General features: G+C 32.1%; 2 protein-coding genes and 1 long non-coding RNA gene across 3 annotated transcripts; all 3 read left to right on the top strand.

Annotated features, from left to right (window-relative positions):
- Positions 1-1,454: 1,454 nt before the first annotated feature.
- LOC134230037 (C-type mannose receptor 2-like) lies at positions 1,455-3,651 on the top strand. Its single transcript, XM_062711809.1, has 4 exons — positions 1,455-1,641; positions 1,736-1,821; positions 2,584-2,671; positions 3,245-3,651. Exons 1-4 carry the CDS (start codon positions 1,542-1,544, stop codon positions 3,520-3,522), a joined length of 552 nt encoding a protein of 183 aa, XP_062567793.1. The 5' UTR covers positions 1,455-1,541; the 3' UTR covers positions 3,523-3,651.
- A 2,070-nt stretch (positions 3,652-5,721) lies between these two features.
- LOC134230036 (tenascin-R-like) lies at positions 5,722-18,828 on the top strand. The gene is made up of 13 exons (XM_062711808.1): positions 5,722-5,813; positions 5,942-5,974; positions 6,550-6,629; positions 8,322-8,393; positions 8,871-8,994; positions 9,884-9,978; positions 10,847-10,915; positions 12,272-12,362; positions 12,501-12,599; positions 15,747-15,886; positions 16,211-16,307; positions 18,233-18,397; positions 18,487-18,828. The coding sequence occupies exons 1-13, from the start codon at positions 5,789-5,791 to the stop codon at positions 18,726-18,728; spliced, it is 1,332 nt and encodes a 443-aa protein (XP_062567792.1). The 5' UTR covers positions 5,722-5,788; the 3' UTR covers positions 18,729-18,828.
- A 4,093-nt stretch (positions 18,829-22,921) lies between these two features.
- Positions 22,922-23,317, top strand: LOC134230040 (uncharacterized). Its single transcript, XR_009984271.1, has 3 exons — positions 22,922-22,966; positions 23,065-23,094; positions 23,243-23,317. It is a non-coding gene; the product is annotated as an uncharacterized LOC134230040 (long non-coding RNA).
- Positions 23,318-23,486: the final 169 nt, after the last annotated feature.

The following is a 23,486-nucleotide window of genomic DNA, read 5'->3' as shown; positions in this document are numbered from 1 at the left end:
GTTGAGTGGTTTCAGAGAAGAAGCTAAAATGTTTATTTGTTAATGCATGACGGACAACGCACGTCGCAACACGCTGGATGAAACCGATAGCAATTTAGGTCACCTGAGTGACTCGGTTGACCAAAAAAAAAAATGGTTGGCAGAGCAAACAGGGACAACGTCCAAAATAAGAGGGGAAAGATAATAAATTTCAGGTATATGAAAATTTGTATTGAGTATATGACCTTAAAAATAAAGATCGATTAACTACAAAACTCGTGTTCATCCATCATAGGATTTTAAAATTGAATCATTATCTACTAACTGGCATTGTAATCTGAGCAATTTACATACATGTATATACAAAAAATGATGTAATAACATGTAACTTGTACAAACCAAACGTGTGTGGGCAACATTGCTGACATTTTGTTTATTACAAATACGAATGAAGGAAAAATATTTCGTCCTACTCAGTTCTGCTAACTCCCATAACCCCTTTGTATATTACTATTCATCTTACCATTCACTTGTCGGAGTATGGACATCTTCAATAACAAAGGTTTTACGGTTCATCCCTGGGGGAGACATGGAGCTGGAATTAAGACGTGTATGTAATGAACACAGATATATTTACCTTTTCCTGCCATTAAGATAAAATGTTATCTGCATGCAAAACATCAATGAAAACATTTTTTTTTCAAATCAATGGGCTTCTGCTATCTTTTAAATGCAATTTTGATATGTATCTGTAAACAAATGGCAACATCAAATATCATAAAAGAATTCTGAAAAAGAACACTATCAAGAGATAAAAAAAAATGATGAACTCTTAAATTTTTGATCTGCGTCTCTTCCTTTATTTAGTGATGTACTTGATTGGACAATTTAATATTAAGTCAGACCTATAATATCTGATATTTTGTAAGCTTCGCCTCGGTCAATATTGATATATTTCTGGTGAATAACAAACCATATTCCACACCAAAAGCGTCCATAACTGTATAATATTTTGTAAGCACAATGTTTACGACAGAAAAAAAAGTTTACTAAATGTATAGCTACAGCATAGGAGTGCAAAAAAAAAAAAAAAAAAAAAAAAAAAAAAAAGAACAAACAAACAAACAAAAACACTTCCTTAATTATATTCTAACCATACTTTTTTTACAGTAAAAATTGTAATACTTTAACATAATTATATCACATTTGAATGTTTTAGATAAGGCCAGATACAATTTCATCATGGTTTATTGCTTCCTTAGAAATCTAATCAACAAATAAGGGATATTTAAAAACTTGATACGTTAATGTATCGTAAACAAAATTTTTTTCCGGTAAACACATTATAAAATACAAATAATAGAATTAAAATATTTTTGTAAAATAAAAAATCAAATATTTCCTTATTTTGTAATCTAACTTCCATTCATGCTTATCAATTACATGAATTCAAAATGCTGTGTACCTTCTTTGCTCTTTGTTTTGCCCAGGTATATTCCCAGTCTCTTATAAACGAAAAATATGAATATTATGATAAGGGTTTATCAGAGATCTTTTGGAAAATGAAATTAATGGAAACAAAGCTGAACTCGTATGAAAAAGAAAATACTGAACTGAAAGCAGAGGTAAAGAAACTATCAACATGGCGAAACAAAATAGAAGGTATGTGCTTTTAATATTTAGTTTTTCTTCTTTCGTTGCAAATTTGCTCTCAAAAAGCAAGTACTTAACCTATATGCACGTATCTTTTACACAGCAAATATGTGTTCTGATGAATGGGTGCCGTATCATGGACATGCTTACAAGTACCATTCCACCAAAATGAACTGGGTGGATGCACAGGTAGAAAAAAAGTTGATAAACTAATTGCTGCACTTACAATTCTAGATTTTTGTTTGGCTATTCTTTGCTTTATATATACGCACAAACTTTCATTACGCTGCTGTATTAGGTGGTTTTTGCAGAAAAAGAATACATTAAAAAAGTATTTATATAACCTTGTACATGTAAATAAATGTAAATGTTCAAAAATTGAAACTCGTTTATTATAATTTAAAAAAATGTAGCTTGCATGTTGGTTACTTTTAGGATTTTTTTTAACAAAACTTATCATATACTGGGTATAGCATTTTAAAATGATAAAAAAATTAAATTGAATTGAAAAATAAAATTGAAGAAAATAAAATTTCTAATTCGTCAAATCAATGTTAAAACAATTTATGTGGACCTTTTGCATTAGAAAAAATGTATTAAGGGTATTAAAACGTTCAACAGACAAGAGGCTACTTTTTATTTCAATTCCTGCTAATAACTGAGTGCAAATGACTTTTCACATAAAGGTGTTGTACATTTATATATATATAAAAAAAATAATCGAACAATTGTCGTTGATGTTATTCTTTTATCTTAGTGTCAAAATGTGCAAATTTCATGTTTTCACGCTATCTCTACAGGTTCAATATTTTTTCAATGCTTATCAAAACTTAATAAAGATCATGTTCCTTAAATGCTATGTTTAAAATTAAACTTTTTTGTATTGCACACAATGTGATCAGATTCTATACAAATCATTAGTTTTACTTACATAGACACTGTTCGGTATAGATTGCTTGTGAAAAAGAAGGAGGGTATCAAGTGGAAATTGAGGACCGCTTAGAATCGGACTGGATCACAAACACATTTCTTAAAAAAGGTAAATGAAATATATAACTAACCGTATTCACCCCACCCCCCCACCCCCCAAAAAAAAATGAACTAAACAATTTAGAAGGAGAGAAATCATATACCTCTTAAACATCAGAGATGGGATCAGGCGCCATTTTCATGAAGGATTGAGAACCCCCGGCCCTGTTGATCGGTCACATAAACCGTGTGCTCCTTGTCATGATCGGGAAATAAAGGGAAAATCCGTTCACAGTTCTGTGTAAAAGTAATGTTTCAACAATAATAAATAAAAAAAAACCCTATTCCTCATTTGACTTAATAACATGTATAGATTGTATTTGCTGACAAGGTCATTGCATGGATCATAAATGAAATACTACAAGTTTTTTTTTACTTCGCATGCATTTCCTCTCCCTTTAAAACAACATATAGTAAGTTAGAATCGGATTAAATTATAAAGATTCCGACTCAAAATTCATTCAAGCAATACACATGTGGAGCAGACCAAATACACAAGAGATGGGATGAGGTTTCATTTAAATTAACGCGTTATCTTGTATTTTTCCTTGTATTAATTTATCTTTTTATCAATTTATTGTAGACTCATGTAAAACCTACGATGTTAGTTGCATGGTTTGGACAGGGGGGTCAGACATTGAAGAGGAGGGTGTTTATAAGTGGAGTCATTCAAACAGAACATTCCAGTTCACAAACTGGAACCCACAACAACCAAGTATAGCTAGACCAGAATTTGCAAGCTTTGAAGACTGTGTTAATCTGTTACCTGCTGGCGATTGGAACGACGCGCCATGTGGCATGAACTTTGATTTCCTCTGTGAAAAGTCACTATATGCTCAGTTGTGTCAAACGCTTACATGACGATTGGAACGACGAGCCTTGTGGCAAAAACTTACATTTCCTCTATAAGTCTCTATATTCCCAATTTTGTGTAACGTTTACATGATTTTTTTTTTGATTTTTTTTAAACATCAGATGGATGATAAGCTTTTGAACACGAAATGAAATAAATAAATAAATTGAATTAAATGAAATCAATGCTGATTGTTAATTAAACACTCAGTGAAGTTTTTACTTACCTTTACATTGAATTGTAAATGGTTTTATTTGTTAAATAGTAGGAAAAAGCAGAAAAGGAACATTTTAAAAGAGAAATATATTTTATGAGTTTTCTAGTCTAATTTCAACAAGGACTGGATATGACAGGTGTAGACGTCTTTTGGCCCTAAGTTATCATGTAAAAGACATTTACTCATACTGGTTATAACATAAAAAATAATTCTGAGTAATTATAAGAAACACAGAAGTCCCTTTGCCAATACTACATGTACATATGCACTTCAAATTAAAGCACATGTTTTAGTACAAAATACCAGTCAATAACCTCACTGTAAGATAAAAGCGACCTCTATGTATTTATTGCATGCATGTAGTGGATGTAGCATTGAAAATTTTAACCCCAAGAAAACTATTGTCAACTGAGACGCTGCTTGGGTTGACAATGGTTTTCTAGGGGAGTGAAAATTTTCAATTTTACGCTCAGCTTCATGCAATGTTTATTATTTTATACTCAATTTTTTAAACAAAAGCATATGAAAATGAACCTTGCGTGCTTGCATAAATTTTGTGCAGTCAACATTTTTCTGATCACCCGTTTTCAAGCAATGTCGACTGTTACTACGTTGGAGGGAATAACTCCATTATTCAGTGGGTATTAGTGCTTTTTAACAAATGTTTCTCGACGGATCAGATTCAGCTAAATTACTTGAAAATAAAATATTTTGATATAATCACCTGTGATAGGTAAGAATTGATCAATTATCTATAAGCAGCAAACTCCATGCAACAATTTAGTAATATATGTATTTGAGCATGATTGCTGTTTGTTGGCTCTCTTTAAATCAAAATGTTACAGTGAATTTTAAAGAATAAATACTGTTTACTTAAGGACATACGCAAGGTACCTTACCTACTGATAATTTTCTAAAGATATTCTAAATTTCAACTCATAATACCTTTACATGTTCTTCGACAAAAAATCAGAATGCCTCACCAGGGGTTTTAAAAAGATATTAAATTTTTTTTAAAAAAAAGCATTATTCAAAGATAAATGTACAAAAATTACAAAACATAAATTCCAGATTTTTTTACAACAAAAACTGCTTTAGAATAGGTGTATAAATCCATATATAGACATTGAAAATATTGCGCACAGGTCTTTCATTACGGGGAAATCTTCAACTCCAGGGAAAAACCCAATTCAATGAAGTGCAAACTCCGCTGCGTATGACCTTAAGCGAAACCTGACCAGCTGCGCTTATTGTACTTCTTTTCTACTGCAAATAACTTTACAAAACTCAGATTTTAATCAAATCCTGAGGGATCTTGACGATATTTTAATTTTGATAAACTTAATTTAAAGCTTAACATATTCTTGAAAATAATTTTAAAACGAGGTCGTTCATCTTTTAACAACACTACGCCGAATTTTTTTTCATATTCTTATAAAAAGCTTCAATGTAAATTCCTGGTATGAAAGATTTGACAATATTAAAATAGCTTCTGAAGACAAAAAATATTAAATAGTATTCGACAAAGCATCTCTAACCGCTGGTAAATGAACATTTGAACAATTTATAATTCAACATAACATACTTTCCTTGTATTATAAACCTTAAAATACTTTTTAAATCGGTGCAGCTAATGAAAGCTCGCCAATATATAAATGAAGTGCTTTCGTCACGGCGGCTTTGAACTCATAACGCGCCTGTATCGTACAATCACCAAACGGCCTCGGGTAAACAGTTCGGTTCTTGGATTCGACAAAACGCATGTTGCCATCGTACTTGTTTATAGTAAATGAACGTATAGGAAATCAGATTAAACCAATTTACTTGAAAGTATAATATTTGTAAATATTAAATCTTTGAAACTGAGTTTCAAGCCAGGTTAATTCACAGAATCATATCTCCATATCCTTCTCCATGTAGAAGTCCCATATTCCTGAAATGTCAGACACGTAGTAAAGTAAGAGATAAAGATATGCTATCAGCTGTAAGGTTGACAGATTGCACACTTTAGAGTCATTAGTTTTTCACAGAATAGTTTAAGTGTTTCCCGGATTTAAATGACTATCCTTAGCGTATGTTTAGGTACGAATAATCTTTTTATATGTTTCAGAAATAATTATCTTTCTTTTCCTGTTTAAAGTGACTGTTACCGTATCATTTTTTATGATAGTGCGTGCGATATATACCATCTGCATTTATTTTATTTTCAGTTATCTTTGTGATAACAAGAATCGACGAAGTCGGTATGTCATAATAGCTACAACGTAATATTTTCAGATAACAGTTGTAAAAATTCTAATGTACTCGACTACTCGTACAAGAAAGTAATTTGTAATTACAAAATTGGCTTTCTGAGCCGAAAAAATTGAAAGGGTAGATATGTGTTCCCTTGTATTTTACTACTTATTTACATGAGTTTTACAATTTACTTGTACTAATGCTTTTTGATAATGTCTTTATAAAATAAACATTAAAACTAAAAGAAATTTGAAATTTTGTAATGAGGTTGGTTGTTATCCTCTTTAAGATTTAAAAATGTTTGTTGGAGCAACAATTAAGGGTGTTCATACATGTTGGTTTTTATTCTGTAAACTGTACACGTTCGTGGGTCATATTAAGACAAGGATGAAAGAGAGATAATAATTTTTTTTGTTAAAAAATTATAGATAGATGCATGCATTAGAAGTGTCCTCAAGTTATTTTAAACAATTTTTATTTGAAAATATAGTGCCATTTTAAATTTGTTATTGAATTGACATTATTGGATACATGTAGATTATCTGGAAAAATATACAATGTATCTCTTATTTTCTTTCAGACGCGCTGCATTGTTTGAGCTGTACAGCTGTTATCTCTCCACGACATTGTCATACTATACAAAAATGTGATCAAGGAAAGGTAAACTAATTAATTATATTTTTGTTTTCCCTGTACGCAGTGGTAGAATTATCCCCTTTCCACCATCTATTCAAACGGATGAATTGCTTATAAAGATCTGGACAATTAATACTTTACACAGAACTCGGGGCAATCTTGCAGTAAAATTGGTCATATTGTACTTTAGCAAGAAGCAATGACCTTTAATGCTGACGACTTTCTTTGACATTTCTGAACGTTAAGTACGGTTTTGATAATAGATAAGAAAAATATCAATAGTGGTTATAGCTATGGTTTTAGGGACTCTTACATGACATACCAATGCAAAATATTGTTGGGGCTTTAAAACAATTACTTAAAATACCTTCTAGTATATTGTAAAAGATAGAATTTTCTTTAATTTTCATTTTTAAAGAAATCAATCAAATAAGGAAACATTCAAAACGGAAAATATTAATTTTGCAGGAGTTGGACAAAGTGGGAAGGGTGGGGGTAAGGTTGTTGCCGTTACCTTTCTAAACAACGTAATATTGGATTTAAAATGGCCCATTAGTATCGTTTTTCTTTCTTTTAAGGTAAATGTTTATATTGCAAAAGAGATTCCGTATATCCTTACCCCCCGCTTGAAAAGTGGTAGGGTATACTGTAATCGGTATGTCCGTCCGTCTGTCCGTCCATCCGTTCGTGCGTCTGTTACGCTTTGGGTATCCATTTCTTATCCGCAACTCCTCTTATACCCACTGAGTGAAATTTAATGAAACTTTCATAAAATCTTTATTACATTGTCATTGTGCACCTCCTCTTTTATTTTTCGATCCGACACATATTTTCGGTTTCCCAGACACTGCAAAACATGGACTTTGCCATTATAATCATATGGGAGGTTGGGGGTATCATTTAGTGAGCTCATTGCTCACAGTACCTCTAGTTTTCTGACCAATCGATTGTAAAAGTCTTGTAAAAGTCTCTTCTCTCAATAGTCCACTATGGCCTACAATGAAAACGAAAGCGGTTTCTAATATCTCATTCCGAAAATATCACTTCTGATGAAGGACTCTTCCACAGCTAATTAAAAGGGTTTGTTCCCTACCAGTAGGAAACTGCAACCAGTCCCAGATTTTTTTTTTCCAAATATTCTTTGAAGTTTTATTAAATGCATTAAAGCTGCACTTTCTAAAAGTTTCGTGAAAATCTGTCTATAAAGAAACTCTTTATCGGATATTGTTCATTTGAGAGCGCACTAAAGATACCCTTATCTCCTGTATGAATATAATGGCAGTCTCCATGTTTGGCTTGGGAAACACAGAAAATGTGTGGGATCAGAAAGTGAAATTGGAGGTGCACATTGACAATATGTAGTAAAAATTCTGTGAAAGTTTCATCAAATTTTATTCAGTGGTACATGTATAAGAGGAGTTGTGGATAATAGATTGGTACCCTAAAGCGTAACAGACGGACGGACGGTCATACTGATTACTGTTTACCCTCCCGCTTTTCAAGCGGGGGTATAAAAATTAACATTTTAAATACCGGTACTTCGAGTAACAGATAAATATTGATATCTTGCGCAATATTTTGTTATTTTTTCTTTATGAAACAATGAGTAAAAACTACTTAACAATTTTGATGAACAATTTGCCTGCATTTTCTAGAAACATTTATGTAGTAAATTTTGACTTTAAAGTCAGAGATATAGAAGTAATCCTCTTGTAGGTATGCTTTACCCAGAGGTACACAGGAATTAATGGAGAAGTTCTATATGACACGGGATGTCACACCCCATCAGTAAGTAAAAGTTAGAAAGTGTATCAACTGGAAACATGTTTCAGTTTAAAGTTAAAGGCTAGTTAAAAAAGAGGGAAAAACACAGAACTCTCTTTTGCTGGTGAAAAATGACGTAACGACTTCTAGGCTATAAGTCCATATTGTTTCATTTTTTTTATATCATGATTTTTTTAATTGGTTAGTTTTATAGTTTAATTAGTCTGTTGCAAAATTTTCTCTCCTTTTCTTTCTTTACATCATAAATGTAAATGTATAGATTTTTGAATGCAATAGGTAACAATTCATAAGTAAAATTGTTTAAGTTTAGTTAAGAATTTAAAAATATTTTAATCCTAGCAAGTACGTTAGGTATTTTCAGAACATAAAAAAGAATTATGGTTACATTGGAGGAAATATTTTGGAAACATTCTTTAAATTTTACATTGAAAAAAGAAAACTCTTACAATAAGTTTAATTATATTCTTATTTATATCCTAGATCTGTTCTAAACGGAAGTTACCTGGAGCGTTAAGGAGCCACAACCCTGCCTATGCCCACACTGAACAGTGTATAGAATGCTGTACCTCTGATGCCTGTAATCATAAAGGATGTGGGGGATTAGGTTTGTTACACACTGTTTAATTCAACCGAATCATCGACAATATGAAAATTATGTCGATAACAAACAGTATTCAAGTTCAAAAGTCTATTAAACAATACGATATTGGATCAGAGCAAAAACTGACATCAAAAATCATCAGAGGTTGAATCAGTTGCCATGGAAGAGTGAACATCCCCCTCTGGCCTCTCACACTCGCCGTGAGCTCCTTGTTGTGATCAGGAATTAACGGAAAAATTCTTATTTAATTCAGTGAATAAATAGTGAACTAACAAAAAGTATGAAAAGTCAGCCAGTATTTGACTAAAATTTTACTTCCTGAATAGGTAATTATATCGACTACAGGACGTACTAAGTGATAATTATGTTTAAACGAGACTGCTGACATTTTTGTTTCATCAACTTGTCAATAATTCACGTTTATCATAACGCTTGTTTTTAGAGGACCATTAATGTCTTCAAATATGCAACAGATGTGTCTGACTCAGATGACATTATAAAAAAACAAATTCTGCTTAAAAGATTAGAATTGATTTTTTTATTAGCAAACCAATTAGGATCCCCATTTCTGAGAGCTTACGTGAAATGCAAATCAAAGTGTAACATTTAAATAGTCAAAATAAGCGATGTATAGTATCAGTTGAATATTTATATCTGTAAGACAGTTGTTTAGGTGTTGATATTAATACAAGTAGACATTCTGTCAATTGTTTTAATACTGGTGCGTCTGATCCCACGTCTGACGTTTCGGAGGTCCTATTTTGTATTGATTAATGGACTTTCGGATTGAATACTGTTCGTTATCTCCATATATTCCACTGAATACTTTGTAACGATGCAAGAAAGCATAATTACTAGTATTAATGAAAAAATTATTTTTCTCTTACCATAGATTATCCAAGTAAAAGAGGTCCATTGTGTTTCAACTGTCCACAATCTGTAGACCCTGTCACATGTAGTTCTGTAAAAGTTTGTGATGAAAATGAGGTATTTGACACTTATGATTCTTTTTATAACAGGAAGAAGCAACAAGTGAATCATCAATCAAGTTAAATAAGCAATCATGAAATATTGAACAATTCTATTCAAGAATCATATTAAAACTTAAGGGGGCAATGTGTGATGTATATACATGTAGAACAATGCGGCCGACCTTTCTATTTACACCAAGGTTAAATTTCAATGATTGAGACGTCATAATTATTTAAAATCATAGCTTTCATGACAAGGAGAGGGTCATTAATTTTTCATAGGTATAACCTGCATATAAAACATTTGAAAACAAAGTGATATTTATTTCTTACAATATACACGGCACCAGGATATAAATGTAGGCAGAAAAAATGCATAGTGTCATTATTTTAAATAAATATGTTTTACCTTATTAACAAAATAATAATTTTGTAAAAAGGTAGGAATTATATGCAATGATTGTTTCTGATAAATTTGTAGCAGATTTGTTCCTAATTTTTTTTTATCATATTCGAAAGGATTACAAACATATTATACATATCCTTGTAAAAGGTTACGTCATACTCGTAAAATAATACCATGAAGAGTTTTACCCATGAAAATGATTTTAATTTTGGTAATTATAGTATAGTAGGCTTCACCATAAGATATACAATTTTTAGCGTAATATTATCTGAAGAAATTTCAAACTATTTTGTTTATTTATGTGTGTTTATCTTATTTGTGTTTATATAATGGATTAACATTCAGAAGGATGGAAAGTTATGAAAATAAACATGTTTAATAATTATCAGGTGCAGCGAAAATCAAAGAAATTAAATCAAATGATTAAATTTAAAAAAAAAAGCAAAATATATTTTCAAGTAAATTTTGTTTTACAAAGATATGCCATCTCCGGGAAGAGGTGGAATTTGGCGACTCAATTTTTGTGCAATCCTGCTCCCAAAAGCATGTGAGTATCAAGGGGGTATGCAAAACTAAATCAGTTGGGGGCTTTCACAGTTTAAAATAATCACTTTTTATGTATTTATATCGTATTTCCCCTGTTAACAAAGTTTCAAGGGTATATAGTTTTAAATCTGTCCATCAAACAATTTATCTGTCTATCTGTCCGTTCGTTTGTTTGTCCGCAAAAACTTTATCCTTGCCCATCATTTTTGATTGAGTAGACCTATGGCTTTCATATTTCCCAGATGTATTCCTTTTGGATTCCATCAAATTTAACTTCTTGACCTTGACCTCGGAGATTGACTTACTTTTACAAAAAATACAGCACTTTAACCTTGATCATCATTAATGCATAGTTGGAACTAGGGCTTTCATTCGTCACTTGTGTATTAATTGTGACAAGATCTTCAGTGTGTATAAATATTTTGACCTCTTCACCCTGACCTTAGAGTTTTGTCCACTTTTTAAACATTGACCTTAGCTATACCTTTTGAACAGTTAGAAGTAGGGCTTTAATATTTTACAGGTGATTTCCTTGTAACAAGACCTTCCTTTTGGTATCAGGTATCAACACTTTTGCCTTTGACTTTAGAAGTTGAGATGAATGTAAGAAAATATTAAATTCTTGTCATAAGCTGCCACACGGGACAAAAGTGTTTCATAGACACATCTTATTTTTTTTTAAAGTTTGAAACTGTTTTCCGACACATGTACATTGCCTTTTTCTGTGAATAACGACCTATATATCAATTCATGTCTTTATATTTTACATATATGTTATATCTCTAAGTCTGACATTCTTTCTATTTTTTTTTCATTTTGCCTCCCCGTACTCACAATATCAATGTACAATAAAATTGTATTCAATTCTGATACTCACCCTTACATTTGCAGATTATCTAACATGTTTTATTAAAAACAAAAAATCTAGCAATCACAGCAGTTCGATTTTGAAACATAGATTGATACTCAAGGAAATCGGTCATTTCGTCTAAAATATGTAATTGTTTGCGATATTTAAATATCCTTTTCAATCTTTTAACAGAATATCTTCTTATGTGTCATATCCCTGAAATTAAAACTTGGAAAACAAATTAATATGTACGCTTTTAATATAATCTTAAACAAAACGTATCTGATCTATTTGTTGGAATATTTCATCAAAATTTGAAAAATTGCTCCTGAAATTGCAAATTATAAAATTAATGATGAAAAGTTTTTTCCCTGATTAGTACAATAAAGTATGAAAACCAGTTGACAATGATTTCATATCGTTAAGATAATCTACTACCGAACTAATTTTACAGGTATTATAAGTTCTGAATTTACCAATGTATCAGTAAAAGTCTTTCTTTTCCAGATATGTGACAGTGGAAGCCCAAACATCTTTGGAAAGAGATCAGTTGAACGTTGTCTGAAGTGTTGTGACTCTGATCTTTGTAACCTAGGATGTATGAATTTGTTTTGCTCACTTGACGTCTCATTTCATCAGATACATTTTACCACCACCTTAAAGTAAAGTAATCATCGCCTGAACAGAAATGTTAGGAATATTTACTCCAATAATTGTAACTGCTATATTATTTAAGGTATCGACTCTTTTCCATCAACGACATTGACATTGACAACAACAACTACTATGTCAACAACTCCAACCACAACGCCTTCAACTACTACAACACTGAAGTGTATGTTTATTAATATTAAAATTAGTATGTCGTTCAAAAGTTACTCGGAGTTCTTGCAAAAAAAATACAAATCAATCAGACAACATTTTACACATTAAGAAAGACAAAAAAGTTATCAAAATTATATATCAAAATTTTGTAAATTTATAAAAGTTTGGTTGCTTTAATCGGACATATCTTGAAATCACTTATGATGCAGTAAGTAATGTAAGTTTTCATTTTACAACATTTCAACCTCAGTGTTTGATACTATAGAGTTATGGTTACCTTATTCATTCAGTATAAACATTCATACACTCATATTTCTGATCCAGCATAAAAATCAATAAAGTAATTTCTGGTCTCTTTTTTAATTTAAAACTGCAGATATTTCAGAAACATTGTGTGACGTCTATAGCCCATAATCACCTTCGTATAAAACAATGTACAGTAGCTGTTCATAATTATCTATTTCGCCTATGGTCTTCTTCTGTCCCCTTTGGGATTACTTTTACTATTTACTTTGGTCTTACAGTCCAAAAATATATTTTGCAGACATATGACGAGGTACTGCTTGTTTTTGAAGAAATTAACTAAAAAAATATAATGGAATCTTTAAGAAAACTGTTTCTGTGAAATTTCATTACTACTTACCGGTAACATCTGAAAGAATCAATTATTGCAAAGATAGCTCGATTTTATTTTTAATTAGCCCCTACTTTATTGATATTTCAAAATGTCTCTTCAAACTAGACAAAAGAACCATAACAAATTCTTTCTTTTTAGCGTCAAAACCTTTTTAGTAAGTCCCAATATTATCAAACAATTTCTTAACTCTGAAAAACAAAACAAAACAGAATAGACAGGGAAACAATTTAGTTTCTATTTGCCAAATTCAAGTCCTTATCTTGTCATAGCAAAATGTAAAATGGTATGATCATGCATTTAAATTTTTATGATATCACATTTAATAAGAAAATTATGAAGAAGTATGATTGTTCATCGACATACGAAAGCAAGCGTAATTTACCTCTCTTATAACGCCATGATCTCTTATTCAGCTTCACAGGCGTCTCTTAACATCCAAAAATATTAAAAGTGCCAAACCTATTTGTATTCACTACCGTCCGTTTCTTTTTTTTTCTTATTTCGTTTTGTTAGCAGATTCAAATTTCAGTCATAGTGTAGTCGAAAGGATCACCTTAAATGAAGGCAGCAGAAAATACACATTGTTTTTACGCCTTTCATCGGCCTGGACGTCCCTTCTTTGTATTGTCACATGTACTGTTTTTGTCCCATCTCTGAGGTATACAAACCATATCCAAAACAATGTACATCCCGTGCGCCAGTTACGCATTGGACGACGTCATTTTCATCAAGCTCAATTCCTACAATTTCTGTTAAAATCATGACATCAATCGTCTGTTTTAAGGATATTTGTATGAAAATTTGACATGTTATTCAGATTTGAATTCTGGTTTCACTGAATTAAATTTGAGTTCAACGTTTTACATAGTACCAATGAATGAAAGCAAGTACAATAGTTATATGCTTAAATTATTCCAAATTTTGTTCGTGTGCCGACAGATCATATCAGACTTCATATAATGGTCCCAATATTATAAATATAAAAAATATATATTTACATTTTAAACCACAATTTTAAAGAAAATTGAATATAAATTATGTCTATGAAAATTTGCTTAGAATTGGTTGAATATTAACAAAGTTAAAACATTGTCTACGACTTTTTGGGACCACCCTCGTACATGTTAAGTTCTTTTTCGCTATCATTTCATTTAACATAAAAATAATATGTTATATCAACTTTGTTATTTTCCTTTTACATTGACTTTCTGTAAAAAAAAAATAGAAAAATGCCTTTTCGTCACCACAATACTAGAACTTAGGAATATATATTTTTTTCAATTTTTGAAAAATTATATGATTTATTTGGTTGTTTTTTTTTTTTATAAAACAAACTTTTCCTTCGATTATTTTTAAGTCTTATATATGAAGTACTTTAGTGACAAATTGTGTTACTTACGATCATAACAAATTGTACGATTTGACAAAAAACTATTCCTTGGTCATCAGAGAAATTTTAATTTCTTTTAAAATGTAAGTTTTTTCCTGTAAAATTTTAAAGGCTATAAATCTGAATCATAGTGCAGTACCAAGGGATAAGAAATTTCGTTTTATCTTAAAAGATTTTTCTTGCTTCATGACATGACGCACACAGTGGGTCTGACCGCTCAATAGAGGATGTATTCTTCTGCATGGCACCTGATCCCACCTTTCTGTTTCAGTGGGTGGTGCTTGCACTGTTCTAATTATATACTGTTTCAGTGCACTATTGAGCTTAATTTTTATTTGTCATAATCCTTTTTTCATATACAGTATATTTTTTAAATACTTGAGCTCAATAATCTTATACGCATAACACTTGTCACTGGATGGCAAGCTAGTTTGCATTTAATTATTGGAAAATTAAACCCGCAAAAAGCTTGTGTGTAACGTTAGTATGGAACATTTTCCAACATAAATATATACTTTTCTAGATATTTTGAAAAGTAAAAAAATGTACAATGTAACAAACCAGCTAACAAAAGCAAGAGATAAAACCGATGCCTTATGTTGCTGTCTTTATTGGTGAATGCAACACTCTTATAATTGTCTACGAATTGTAAGTCACTTACTCTGTTTAAGATGTTTGTGTGTTTTTTTCATATTGCCCAACCGCAACAAGATTTTAAAAATATTTTAAAGATAAAATTCACTCCATGGTATTCGCTTAAGACTTAATTTAATTTTATACAAAATAATATTTTATGGTATATGACAACGAAAATGACCCTTATCATAACCAGGATGTACGTAAATATTATTTCCGTACATGTATACAATGGAGTATTTTAGTTTAGCAAAAATCATTCGTTGGTCAAAGACATTTTTTGGTACCTGTGAAGTCTTTCAATAAGTGTTGTTACCGTCACCGACATATTGATATTTGATTTTCACAATAATAACTTGATCTATAAGCTTCAAATAAATTTCACCAGCAGCATGAGAAAATTTATTATTTTGCTTTCATTTTTCACGCCTAGCGGATTTGTATCAATATGTCTTTCACTGATTTTAATTGGTGCATTTGTATTAATTTTTTAGATCCCTCTCCGTTTGATTGCTGGGAAATCTTTCATAATGGTAATAATACCACGGGCATATACCAAATTTATCCTTGGGGTTCCAGTGGGAAGTCAGTAGACGTCCTCTGTAATATGGATGTAGAACTTAGAGGCTGGACGGTAATTTTGTTAACTATATTTTTCTAATTTTTTTCTAACTTTCATGATAAGTCTGATAATTTAATACAGAAAATCTTTAAACATGTGCAAAAAGAAATCGATAGTTTAAATTTAATGTAGAAGTTGAGTGTTTTTAAAAGAATTTCTTTCATTCCTAATATAAGATTTTCAAATCACTTGATAAAAAATCTCTTAAAAATCTTGACTTAATGGCAGAGTGTGCTCTGAAATTCTCTTTATATTGGAAGCTTTCAGTTACCGGTATATTTTATTTTCATGCTGATTTATTTTCTTGCACATTAAGTGATCCTCAGTTGTTTGCAGGTGTTTCAATGGCGGTACCCTTGGACTGAGAATTTTAACAGGAACTGGGAGAAATATAAGAATGGATTTGGTAATGTCTCTAGCGAATTCTGGCTTGGTAAGTTTTGATAGGAAAAAATGAGGTACTGATTAAAATTTTATTAAAGTGCATTACACCCTGTCACTATTAATGTAATTTTCACTGTACTATACCGCATCTTTTAATTGTCTGACAAAAAATTAAGCATCTTATCATCAAGTGGCACTTTTTGAATGCACATGATTATCTTTATTAAAGCCGATTCTCTAGAATTTTAAGTGCATCAGAGGTTGTTTAATGAAATGATTTTTATTCAGTCTTTTTACATGTAAATCATGCTATGTTCCTTTTTATTGGGTCACCTGAGTAACTCAGGTGACCTATTACTATCCGTTTTCGTCCGTCGTCGTGTGTCGTGCGTCGTGCGTCGTGTATTAACAGTTGAACATTTTTAGCTTCTTCTCTGAAATCGCTGAACCAATTTCAACCAAATTTGGTATACAGCATCTATGGGTGAAGGGGAACAAAAATTGTGAATTTTATGGTCCCTGCCCCCCTTGGGCCTAAGGGGTGGGGTCACAACCATTAAAATTTTTGCAATCTTTAAAAATCTTATTCTTTACTCCTGGACATCAAGCAGGCAAACTGTTGGCATGAATGTAATGATCATTGAGTCCTCTACCAAAATTGTGAAATTCATGCCCAGGGTTAGGGGTTCTAGAGCTAGGGCGGGGCTATATAGATTATATATATAGAATATAGTGAAAATGGGTTAATTCTTTGAAAATCTTCTTCTCTGCTCCTGGGTTTTAAATAAACTAACCAAGCACAAAGCTATGATAAGCAAGAGTGTCTCTACCAAAATTGTGAATTTTATGACCCCGGGGTCAGGGGTTCTGATGTTAGGGCGGGGTTCTATTGGTTATATAGTGAAAATGCATTTATTATTTGAAAATCTTCTTCTCTACTTCTGGGTATTAGATAAACTTACTAAGTACATAGTAATGTTGATCAAGAGTGCCTTTTTTAGAATTGTGAATTTTGTGGCCCCAGGGTCAGGGGTTCTGGTCTTAGGGTTGGGGCCCTATTGATTATATAGTGAAAATGCATTAATTCTTTGCAAATCTTCTTCTTTGCTCCTGGGTATTAAATAAACTATCCAAGCATATGGTTATGATGAGCAAGAGTGCTTCTTCAAAAATTGTGAATTTTATTACCCCAAGGTCAGGGGTTCTGGTGTTAGGGCGGGGCTCTATTGGTTTTATAGTGAAAATGCATTAATTCTTTGAAAATCTTTCCTTTGCTCCTGTGTTTCATGCAAATGATCCAAGTATATATATTTATGATGAAGAAAGTTGCATGTAGCAAAGTGTTTTTTATATGCCCCCCCCCCCCTGGGTCGGGGATGAGGGTGAGGGGTACAAAGTCTGAAAATAATAATTTGTGATAAAATTTGCACAATTTTGAAATATGTGGCCCCAGGTTCAGTGGTTCCTTTTGGATGAGGTGCACAGCTGGTTATAATGTGGGAGTGCATTTTCTCTTGTGTTACTCTGATCTTCCTCTGGATAATACGTATTACAGATAGAGTAACCATGCTAAGTCTTTAAATATGATAAGCAATGGTGCCTCTTTCAAAATTGTGAATTGTGAATTTCATGGCCTCTGGTTTAAAACACGAACCAAATTTAATTGTTTGAAAGTTGTTGTACAATACTCAGGTGACCTATAAGGCCCGTGGGCCTCTTGTTTATAATCTCCCAATTTATTTAGGGAATGGGGCAGACGGCGAATTTTAGTCGTAAATCGGCCCTGAAACATCATTGGCCAAAGCAATATATTTTTGATGATTTATTTAACTTTGAATTAAAACTTTTAATTTACATTTAAATTCTTTACAACACGACTCGGTATTTGTTATGTGTTTCTTTGTTACATAATAATTAACTACAGTCTATCATATCACTGATTTCCATTCGCAATGTGTTCCTTTTTTGCTTCAGGAAACGAGATCCTTCATCTTTTGACAACACCACACCGAACACTATTTTATATCGGTGTTACAAGTATTAAAGGCGGCTCATGGTATGAAAAATTTGACAACATGAAAATTGCATCTGAAGCCCATAAATACACCATTACTCTAGGACAGGCCTCTGGAACTGCTGGTAAATGAACGATATGTAGTCACAATTAAAATTACCGGATATTTATTCATGTATTAGTTTTTGCTATTTTATACTTTGCGATTTTTCAGGCGATCGAAGTACCAATAAATCTGCGAATTCTGCCGGTTCAATGGATGGAATGCCATTCACAACATACGATAGAGACAACGATTTGAGTTCCACTAACTGTGCATCAGCTCACAAAGGAGGGTGGTGGTTTAACAACTGTTACTATATTTTTCTGAATGGTCCAAAATCAGATAGTTATTACGTTAGTATTATTAACTCTCCAAATATTAATTCATCCATTCTTATGATAACGCGAACGTAGCATCCAAATATATAACAAATATTTCGAATTACAGTTGCTTTTTTTTCAAGAAAAAGGAAGTCTTCATTAATTAATTACTCTTCGTACAAATTGTAAATAGAAAACCTCTTAAAAGAACAAAAGTAAAAAAAAATATATAAACATACCGGTATTTGTTTTCATTCAAACTAAGTAATGTATGCATGTATCTTTATCTGTTTAATACAAGTATACTTTATTTAAAAGTATTTTAAAAAAGACTGAGTACATTGATTAAGGTCTTAAGAAATGTACACACAGACACAAAATTGTCTTTAAATTCAATATTTAGTTAACCCTCTGTTTAACAACAGTCTATTGCTCATAGGAAAAAATTATATTGTCAGACTGAGTGTTCTTTGATCGATCATCAAATGTTTGAATAAAACGTTTTTGTTTCTCTTTTGATTTATTGATTGCATTTTGTATAACGCCCCACTCGAGAATTTTTCACTCATTTAAAAGCGTCACCGTATGCCGGTGATGGGGCTTTAAATCTAGACCTATACACGTCACGTGGACCATTGAGCAGTAAGGGTTTATTTTTAATCGTACCAACGCCTACCGTGACATGGGACCTGCGTTTTAAAGGTCATATCAGAAAGACCCGCGACTTTCACTTTTAGTGCAGAGCGCTTGGCGAAGAGACAGTCACTACCTATGTTTACGCCTTAGGTTTGGCGTCGCCGGGAACCAGAACCGAACTTGGGCCTCCCGACCACTAGGCTACCGTGACCGGTGGCTTTGGAATGATTGTTTAACTTGTATACTAAAGAACAATAGATAAAAATGTTTTTCTGTGTGTTTAATTTTGTTGTTTAATGCCTCTCTCGAAAATTTGGGACGCACCACTAGCAGGTGAAGAACAAATTTTTTTTCCTATATTCAGCACTAAGATTCATGGAGCAGTGAGGGATACTTTTTGTGCCAGCATCTAATGCAAGACGGGACTCTGGTTTATACGGTCTCTTCAGAAGAACCGATTTCCATGTTCTACAGTGGGATTCAAAACCCGTAAAGCAAGCATCAACTACTTACCCCGCAACTCTGAAATAGATAATTTTATCTTCCTGTTTGAAGATGATTTAATTATAAGGCTGATATAACTGTAGCGGAAATATTGCGCTGATTTTTTAACTGTGGCGCTAACGAATTAAACTGTGGTGGGGCCGCCACGTTAAACAGTCTATGTTGAACATTGAAATGTGGAGGACACCTCCTCAACTTTTCAAGCGGGGGTATAATTATCCAATAGATTCATTTAAACGTGGTGCTCGTGTTAGTATACATGTGTTCCTAAATCAGGAAATATGTACGAGTTGAAATTGGATTGGAAAGCTTCCTTGCATTTTTCTTGAAGGGAAAAAATTAGGTTAAAAAAATAGAATGTAATGAGATAGTATTAAGCTCGTAAGTTCTTCATTTCCAGCACCGGTTGGCTTAAATAGATAAATTGAAAATTGAAATTACATAACAGTCTTTGGGAGTTTTTAAAACTCCTCAATCATATAAACAGAAGGTACTATCCTCCAGGAACAACAGCCGGCGGCATAGGATATGCAAAAGTCAAAATGCCTGAAAACACGACCTCACTTCCATTTACAACAAAATTACTGAAAGATAGGTGCCTATGATGTTATTCCAAAGAGCATTTGTCTCGATTAAAATCACATGGTTAAGGTGTAAAGTCAAGAATGCTATAAATCATGTAAATTCTTCCGCTTGGACCACTGCGACAAATGCAGGTTAACATATGCCAGCCTGGTGAGTGAGCACAATACAACAGAATCAGACAGAGATGACAATAGTGATTTGGGCAAGTATGACGAGGAGGTTAAGAACATGGACGATAGTGACATAAATGATGATGTTCTGGAGATCTTGTAATCGAGGGGAACATAAAATAGGTATCCTAGCTAGAAGGGAAAATTTAATAGCACATTCAAAAGATAGAAGAAGTGAAGGAGAAGAAGCAGCAAAAGAGCAGATAATATCTAGCAAACAAATATGTGAAAAATATGTGATTGCATAATCGAAAATTTAAAAAAATAGGTCAGACAGATATCTACTAAATGCTCACTAAAATTAGTGTTTAGAATCGTTTAACCGTGAAATGTATGACGTCAAGTAGGGAAAGTGCTAAAAAGCCAAAAACACATGCATATTGATGACGACATGTTTTTAACATATCTCTTAGCATTACGTGCTGTATTTAAGTAATACACATTGTCTTTCGATATTTACAAACAATGAGCATTTCTTGCAATTATGGTACGGTTGACGGAAGTTCCAGAGGGTCTTGCTATTGCATTGCTTAAGTAAAGACAAAGGTAACAACAGGTTGTTGTGCAGTTTGTTGAGATATCTTTAACCATAGAACATCTTAACCGTCGTCAGAGAGGGTCTCAAAAGGCTTTTAACGAACTCTGACGTAATTGCGCCAAGTAACGATCGGACGTTTAATCCTGCCACCAGTATAATCACAATCTCATTACCCCAAAACTGCTGTCATAACGGTTAGCTTTCATAATCGTTACATTCATCCCAGAACTGAAGATACCTTGTTGGAAGGGTTGAAAACATCTCTATTAGAAGAATAAACATACTGATGAACTCCATGCATAGGAGAATCTAGGATGTGAGGGATGCACGAGGAAAACATGAGAGATAATGAGAGTTTCGATTTTCATTTTTTGGCGTACCGTCATATAAGTTTCAATAATTCATGAATTATTGGTAAAAATTAAATGAGATCTGGTTGCATTTTTATTAGATAGAAATAATTTGAAATCTGTTTGAATTTAACATTATTTTACCACAAAATTTTACCTTGCGCATCTTTTTCCTTTCACTATATAACAATATTTATATTAAAACATTAACAAAGTCTTAAAAAAAGAAAGATTTTTAAGAAAAAAACCTTAATTTAAATTTAATAAAAAGTAATTCTAATAGCATGATTGAAAGGCAACCAGATGTTATCGATTACCTAAGAAAATAGTTTAAAAGCCAAAGTATCTGTAATATCTACAAGGGGTGATCAAAAAGTTGGCGAACTATCTCTATATTTACAAATCTATGATTCATATCAGAAATAAATTTGGCACACATAGAGTCCTACTCATATTTTATAAAAAGCATATGTAATGAAGCGTTTAGTTTGTGACGTTTGTGACGTCATAATGTGAAAATGTCCATATGTAGGTCACTTGTGACAAAAAATCGTTAACTTATTCGTATTCCAGAAAAAAAACGGCTGTAAATTCAAACGTATATCTTGGATATTCCTTTGCAGAGGTTTATAATAATTTGTACATGGAATATGAAGACAAAATGCTTGCCAGAAGTTTAGGGCCATTAATTGGATTGATTGTTTAAGTGAAGGAAGGAAGATTTTAAGATCTGATGTTTGTTCTGTCGTCCAGTGAAACCATGCTGGGGAAGAGACGTGTTCTTTGTTAAACAATTTTATATGGAAAGATCGTCAACCTACAGTTTGAAAATAATTGAATATTTTTAAAATAATATAACTATTGAAGACCTAAAATATCGTTTCCTTTAGACTTGAAACAAATAAGATATGATGAAAGGAAGGCACCTATACTAATCCATACAATGAATAAACGACGCTCCAAAGACAGAGGACTTGGTTTTAGATGATCCCATGCTCATTCTGGAAATAGATATAATTATCTACCCATTCAATTGCCATGCTGTGGACATTTCTGACAAATGGACTGTATTTGTTGTAAAAAAAATATAACTTGCATGGTAAGCAATATAAGAGTCGGAAAAATCTTTTTAACTTCTGTGACAGAACGCTAAGAAGCTTATCACGTGACCGCCTATATCATGGTATCCGCGCATGAGAAGAACGGTTGCAGATGCCCATTGAAATAGGAGAGGACTTCTTTGAAAATATTTCAACACTGAAACGCTATATCATTTCTTTTACGAAAATCATATAATTAATTCAAGAACTTTTGATCACCCCTCGTAATGAACTGATTTTGAAAATAATTTACCTAGATTAAGACGAAAAATTTTTAATCTTAATTTCGGTATCAAATTGCAAATTACAGATAAATTACGAATAAGTAATTCCAAATATTTACCTATATATTATCAGTTCTTATGTGATTGTCCTTTTTATAGTTCGAAACTCTTTATCTTGACACAGGAAACAGGTAAATGAAGTGCTAAAATGCTCTTAAGTTTAGGTATGTGTTTTGGTTATAATATAAAAAGTTTACAAGCCTTTTTGCTGTAATTTGCATTTGTTTTACATCATTCAAGATTTTCAATATTTTCTTTATAGTAATTTTTGCAACTGCAGTAGGAGAGATTGGTATGTACATCTGTATACATCTACTCCATGTATAACACATTTTAAATTATACTTCGTATACTTATTAGAGCATTGCAGCTTCTCTCGTAGATATATTGTGAAAAAAGATCATTTATTTCATGACAGAAATTGAATAATTTTTATCTAGATGGACTCTATTGTTTGAGTTGTTCCGGAGTTGTCTCCCCTAGACACTGTCATTCTATACAAAAGTGTGGAGAAGGAGAGGTAAGAATAAAGATTGTCATCGTTTCTGTTTCATATTTATAATCATACATTATACATACTTAAAGATTGTCATCGTTTCTGTTTTATATTTATAATCATACATTATACATACTTAATATATATAAATAAATTCCTGATAGTTCTTATCAGTGTGACTATAAAGT

Source organism: Saccostrea cucullata, unplaced genomic scaffold (genome assembly GCF_032062105.1).
Source record: "Saccostrea cucullata isolate Sc308-1 unplaced genomic scaffold, CSIRO_AGI_Scuc_v1 ctg4948, whole genome shotgun sequence".
In the NCBI taxonomy this organism is placed as follows: domain Eukaryota; kingdom Metazoa; phylum Mollusca; class Bivalvia; order Ostreida; family Ostreidae; genus Saccostrea; species Saccostrea cuccullata.
Note: the sequence above shows the minus strand (reverse complement) of the source record. Positions and strands in the feature narration are given on the sequence as shown.

Bases quoted from the DNA above. Each gene is read 5' to 3' on its own strand.
- LOC134230036 (XM_062711808.1), top strand. From the start codon at position 5,789: ATGACTATCCTTAGCGTATGTTTAG. The intron at 12,363-12,500 runs GTATGAATTTGT...ATATTATTTAAG, and splicing joins TGATCTTTGTAACCTAGGAT to GTATCGACTCTTTTCCATCA. The intron at 16,308-18,232 runs GTAAGTTTTGAT...TTTTTGCTTCAG, and splicing joins CTCTAGCGAATTCTGGCTTG to GAAACGAGATCCTTCATCTT.
- LOC134230037 (XM_062711809.1), top strand. From the start codon at position 1,542: ATGAAATTAATGGAAACAAAGCTGAACTCGTATGAAAAAGAAAATACT. The intron at 1,642-1,735 runs GTATGTGCTTTT...TCTTTTACACAG, and splicing joins ATGGCGAAACAAAATAGAAG to CAAATATGTGTTCTGATGAA. The intron at 2,672-3,244 runs GTAAATGAAATA...AATTTATTGTAG, and splicing joins AAACACATTTCTTAAAAAAG to ACTCATGTAAAACCTACGAT.